The following is a 6,432-nucleotide window of genomic DNA, read 5'->3' on the forward strand; positions in this document are numbered from 1 at the left end:
GAACCCAAGACAGTATAAAAATATCTAATGAATTCCCTTCCGTGTTTTTCAAGACTGAATTCCTGCTACTGGAGCCTAATTAGCATTCTAATAATATCATCCCCCTCCTCCTCCGCCTCTTCCCTGCTGACATCCAAATTAGATACTGCGACTTCGTTGCGGACAGAGCCAGCGCTGAGCGCCAGCCTGCATCACTGACTTCCCTGAAAGCAGAATGGGGCTCACTCTGAGGAGCCATGCTATTGTTCTGTCAGTTTGTCAGCCTTGGGAATGAAATGGATGCTTTGTTGGCCCCCGTCTCCCCTGTCCCTTGTGGGGCTGATGAGCTGCTACAGCTGGAGGAGCTTGCACACTCTCTGCAGACATGCAGGGTGGGCCCAGCCAGTGCTTTTTATGCTAATCTACCCTCAGCTCAACGCTGCTGGGGGAGGGGGGGGGTGAGATACCTCTCAGCTGCAATAGCCTCCATCTCTGCCACGTTGGCCTGTGTGCCGCAGAGCCTGTCATGCTAATAGTATCTTTGCAAAAATCCAGTTTCATGTGCACACCATTTTTCAACCCCTCCCTCTTCCTCTCCCTTCCCCACCCCCCAAAAAAGGGAGTAAATCATAGAGGAATCATACAATCCTGGAGATGTCATTGGAGTAAAATACTCTGGTAAGGCATGATGCGGGGAAGAGATTAACCCATTCAGTGCTGATCCCTTATTGTAAAAGCCGTGCCGGCATTTTTTTCAATATACCAGTAATGACAAGCAAACAGTGTATTCAGCAGCACAGGAGGCTCCCAGAACATTCAGTACCCAGAACATTTGGTAGCACAACAGGCATGTTTCACAGGGATGTATCTGATACATACAGCAGGGGCACTCCCCAGTATATTCAGCAGCCTGTCATCCACTTGTGGCTGGCACCCTGACCAGTATCACAGGGGTACTCCCCATAATTTCATATTGGCATAAGTGGGTGCAATCCTAATGACTCCTGGGGAGGTGCACCAATTCACACCAGCTGAGAATTTGGCTTGTTACTTTACTGTAGGAGAAACAAATCGTTAATCCATACAGTAGCCATCCTATTTGACAAGAGATGTAGCACAAACTCTACTACGTGCCATGTCTTGTTCGTGATCTCAAGAAAACTGACCAGAGGAATCACACACTGCCTAGCACTCTCTCTATTGTAAGGAGACGAGCACACACTATGTGCTGCATGCTATAAATATGGGGATTTTTTTGGATACAAGAGTTAGATTTAAAAATGCAAACATGGGCTGGAATGACTGTGATTTACAGGTAAATAAAGAACAGGTCCTACAGGGAGTGTGAGTGGAGCACTGCCACTGGTGTGTCATTATGTAAGTAGTCTCCACTGCTGGGTTCTCCACAGACAGCAAGGTACTGACTGATTAACGATTAACTTCCTGTTTAATAATACTGACTCAGAATAAAGCACAGTGCTCCTGGTAATGCAAGGCAAGCTGAATTGGCTCTAAGAGCCCAATCCTGTCAGACTGTAAAAGCCTCCAACCCTTGGTTCCCGATGAAGTCAATGGGAGCACAAGGTACCCCTCACTCTTCAGGATTAAGCCCTGCAGCTGCCAGCTGAACCCTGCATGCCTTAAGCAACCACAACAACATACCAAGCAAAACATCACACTGGCAAGATGTGGGTGGTTTTGATCTAAATGTCTAAATCAAGGCAGCAAGGCAGAGCTGCCACTCTCTTGGGGATACCCCCCACCCAAACCGAAGTCAAGCCAGACTAATGTCACTCATTAAAGATGTAACTTCTATTGGCACTACCATGATTTGCATTTTTTCACTGGACAGCAAGGAAAATGGTTCCCTCCCCTTTGCACAATTCTACAGAAGCAGCAGGGATGGGATTGCCTTTTAACCCCTTAATCCCCAATGAAAGAGGAAGGTTCCTCATGGTTCTTGTATCTGCTTTTGCTCCCTCCACAAGAACACAGACCCACTGCCCCCTTATAAAGCATTTCCATCAGTATGGTGAGCCCCTGGATTTTTTATTGTTACCAGATCATGCTGTAGCAGTTTCTCACAAAGGAAACCTGGTATGTCAACACTGTCAGAGACAGTACAGTGTTTTCCCTAGGTCTGGAAGAACACAGTCCCTTCTTGACAGTGTTTGAACAATCCCAGGGGATAGGTAATTTCCTTCTATCTGGACAATTTACGCAGGACACAGTTAACATATTGGAAATTCAGATACATTGATTCTGGTCCATGGTTTTAAAAAAAATACCTTCAAATCTATTTAACCCTTTGCATGCACAACATAAAAAGGAAGGTTTTTGCTTTTAAAAGTGTCGTGCCTAGAATCAGTTAGAAAACCTTTTAAAATCTTGTCATGAAATACTTGAATTTTCAGATGAGACCCCAGGAAGCTAGGTACCAAAACTGCATTGCAATTCAAAGGGAAGCGGGCACCTAACTCCCTCAAGTTGCCTTTGAAAATCCAAGTCCCAAATAATAAAGTCAAGGAAAAGCATTTACCACATTTTTTGTCTGTAGCTTTTTGCCATAGGATGGTAGGGGCTTTAGTGCCTGAGGTATAGGCAGTTCCTGGATGCTTTTAGGGAAGTGGGAGGGTGGGAGAGACTGGAGAATAGTTTGCATAGCTTGCAGGTATAAAGAAGCAGGTGTGTTCCCCACCAGGCTGTTGAATTTGTCTTCCCCTAGCAAAGCTGTCCAGTGCTCGGGATGGTCCTGCAGGACTTTCCGCATCTTAAACTGTGGATTAGGCATGAAGAGCAAGAGGTAATCGAGGCAAAGCTTTTTTGATGCCACATTGACTTTGGAGTCCCACATTTGCTCCAGGATGACATCCAGAGGGGTAAGCCCTTTGCTGTCCATGATCCTGGGAGAAGCCCCATTGCCTAGGAGGATGAGGACGGTCTCTGACCTCAGCAATTCACAGGCAAGATGCAGAGGGGTTTTGCCATCTTCCAGATGAAAGCAGCCAGTCCGGTTGATGTAGGAGTTCAAGCTGGGCATCTTGTGTGCAATTTTGATGATCAGCCCCAAAATATCTCTCCTGTCATAGGTGACCGCCATGGCCAAGTGAGGAGCAGAGGATGGACAATAGCAGAAATGTTCCCCAGGTACCTTGAGAGCCTCCTCTGGAAAATGAGACAGCAGATACTGAGCGTAAGGCAGGTGATTATGCACCACTGCATAGAGAAGGGCTTCTGAAGGTGAATACGTTCTCAAGCTGGCATTCTCCTCCCAGTAAAAATATTCCATAGTTCTCATGTCTTCCAGCATCCACACAGGTTTGTGGTCTCGCACAGCCTGGTAGAACATATAAGACAAGAATTTACAGTGCCGGCTCTGGTCATCTTGAAGGCTGGCCTGGTTACTGGCCATGTCTTAGAAAATGAACAAGTCCTCCACACTGGAAGATTTGCTCACTTTGAATGCAGATCCTGATGCTGCTGCAACCTTCAGATTGTCATTGCAGCCTGGACTGCGCTCGCTGGAACGCTTGGGCTGCTCATCTCCACCCATTCATTGTTTTTTCCCTTCACTGCAGTGGTTTTGTTTAGGTAAGCACAATCCCACAGGCTCGGTTAACCCATGCCATGCAAGCAGATGGCTTGGCTTGTGAGTGCACCCTGCTCTGTGCATGGCACAGGTTACCAGAACACTGTCAGACTGCGAGTGATTTCACATCCACAGAGCCGTACAGAAGACAGGGAGATTCTAAAATTAGCTTGAGAGGTGAGGCAATGTTCTGTCTGCATTTGATATCTAACCAGATCAGCTGGTACATTGCAGTAAGTATAACACCACTATGCCTTTATTCTTTGTCTGCCCATTTCTGCATACACTATTCATCACATCGCAAATATATGTTAAAATAAAATACTACACAGTCCATATGTATTGATTATCATATAATTACTAGGCACAGCTTTTGATATCTAATAATGTGATTTGTTTTTCATAAAAAAACTATTACAGCTGGCCCATCAGAGGATACTGATGTTAATGGATTGTCGAAGAGGGATCACCACCGTATAACCAGAACTCCCCATAGAAGAGTTAAAGATGCCATGCAGTTACCACGCCCAGAGTCGGGAAGGGTATTGTGTAGTGAAAGCACTGTTCTTTGTCTGCCAGTTGAAGCTCTGCTGGTGTCCCTTTCTGTTGCAAAGCAGCTGCATAAACTCAAGGTTAATCAGTGGTTTTGTAGGGGTCAAATTCAGAGCTGAGGGCTAGAACAAGGTGTTCTGTATTAAGCAGGAGGTTTTGGACTGGGAGACATAAGGAGGTCCTGATAAAAGAATTAGGATCAAGGCAGCAGCTTCTGAGACAGAGCAGGATACCTGACCCAAGATTTCTGCTAAGAGAAGGTGGTCTGTATGCCATTTGTTACCATCTCAGTATGAGGAAAGAGGACTTGTGTGTATTTTGCAAACAAACATTGCACCACAAACACCCCCCACCCTTCACTGGGGAAGCAAGCTGACACTATGTGAAAGGAAAGCTTCAGGTATAGGGAGAGAAACTATCTCAGGGCTTGAGACCTCTGTTCTCTCCCTCTCCTTTCTCCTTTTGTTTTCTGGGTTTTGAGTGGGATGCTGTTGCGGGGGGCGGGCATCAATCCCTGTAGCAAACTGGTCCAGCTTGAAGCCTGGCAGTTTTTGCTGGTGTGCTCTCTGGGCCAGGGCTAAGAGCCTGACATGTTTTAGTTGCTGTTGCATCTTCTTTTGGGTTCAGCATAGCTGTGTTGCTGAACCCCAGCCATGTAGGCCTTGAGTGGGATGATGCCATGAGTGTATCCTCCCCTAGTGCAGGCTGCCCAGTAATGGGATCCTGGCATCTACTGGGCATGCAGGCCTTGAGTGGGATGATGCCATGAGTGTATCCTTCCCTAATGGAGAATGACCAGGAAACAGGGGCCTGGCAGTCACTGTTTTAGGGACTGTAGCATCTCAGCATGGTGGTATAGCTGAGACTACATGTCCAGGCTGCAGCCGTAAGTCTGGGTCCTTTCTGCTGTTTTACAGCTGCTGCATTTCAGCCCACTGTTGTAGGGCTGAACCCCAGCCATATGTTGGCTGGCAGATTTGGGCCAAGGTGAAGCCCTGGCATTTCATGTTGCTTATTCAGGCCTCAGTGGTGTACAAGCCTGGTTCCTTTTGCAGTTTATGCCCCAACCAAGCACTGTGGTTGGGTGCTAGTTTTGGTTCAGGCCCAAGCCAAACTAGGCCTGGCCCCCTTACATTGTTTCATAACTGTTAGGTCTCCGCATAACAGTGTGGCTGAGACTATATGTCCAGGCCACAGCCAAGCAGGCTTGGCACTTCGTTGTTGTATATTCAGGTCTGGGTGCAGGACAGGCCTGAGGCCCCCTTTAATTGTTTCACAGTGGCTGTGTCTTAGCATAGCGGTATTGCTGAGCCCCGCTATACGTTTGTTTGCTGTATGTCTGGGCCTGGTATGTTTTGGGCCTGGCACAAGTTGTTTTTGTAGCTCTGTGTCCTGACCAAAGTGGTACGGTTGGTGATGGTTGCTGGTCAGGCTCTTTTGCTGTTTTGCTGGGTTTTTTCTGAGCTCTCTTACTTCTCTTGCAGTTTCCTGCCCCAGCAGAGCTGGGATTAGGTCTACAAACTTGGGGTGTGATATGCTAGTAAAAACTGCAGTTCACCCCTCAAATCCACTATGCGGAAATGAGGATCAGTGCTACAGCTTCACAGGGAGCAACAAGGGGCCCTTTGCAATGCAGGACTACATTCTCTAGGAGCTCCCTGCAGCGTAGTGGACCCATGGAGCAGCTCATTGGACTTTCTGGTCTGGACCCCACCCTTTCCAGCCCATTGCTGACAGGCAGGTATAGGGGTACAGGGGCCTGGAACTACCCATTGGGGAGCCCCAAGTCCCAGACTGCTTGGGCATGGGTAAAGAACCCCCCAAGAGGGTGCCACCTATAGACTTTGTTTTGTAGCTTGTAGTGTTTAAAAATAATAGTGATTACTTTTGCTTTTCTTTATGCTTTGTAATAAATCTGTTTTTTGTGTTTACACTGCTTCCAAGAAAAGGGTTGTTGGTTTTATTGGACACCCTAGTAATCCATTTAGTGTTTTCTAGGTAGACTGGGTTGGGGTTTGAGCCATGGTAAAATATATTTAGTATCCCCAAAATTGAACCCAGCCCTTGTTGCTGCTGACAGGTGCTCAACAGAAGAGTTGAATAAGCAGGAGGTTTTGGATTGGGAGACATAAGGAGCTTCTGATAAGAAAATTAGGATCAAAGCAGCAGCTTCTGAGACAGAGCAGAGGTACCTGACCCAAGATTTCTGCTAGGGGAAGGTAGTCTGTATGCCATTTGTTATCATCTCAGTATGAGGAAAGAGGACTTGTGTGTATTTTGCAAACAAACTCATTGCACTAAGAGAATACCTT

The 6,432-nt window shown here is 46.8% G+C and overlaps 1 protein-coding gene across 1 annotated transcript; it reads right to left on the minus strand.

The window, feature by feature from the left end:
* Positions 1-2,500: 2,500 nt before the first annotated feature.
* On the minus strand, positions 2,501-3,532 carry LOC102372436 (ankyrin repeat domain-containing protein 9-like). Its single transcript, XM_006016584.2, has 2 exons — positions 3,437-3,532; positions 2,501-3,316 (listed from the first exon to the last, which is right to left on the minus strand). The coding sequence occupies exons 1-2, from the start codon at positions 3,530-3,532 to the stop codon at positions 2,501-2,503; spliced, it is 912 nt and encodes a 303-aa protein (XP_006016646.2).
* Positions 3,533-6,432: the final 2,900 nt, after the last annotated feature.

This window comes from Alligator sinensis, unplaced genomic scaffold (genome assembly GCF_000455745.1).
Source record: "Alligator sinensis unplaced genomic scaffold, ASM45574v1 scaffold138_1, whole genome shotgun sequence".
Classification (NCBI taxonomy): domain Eukaryota; kingdom Metazoa; phylum Chordata; order Crocodylia; family Alligatoridae; genus Alligator; species Alligator sinensis.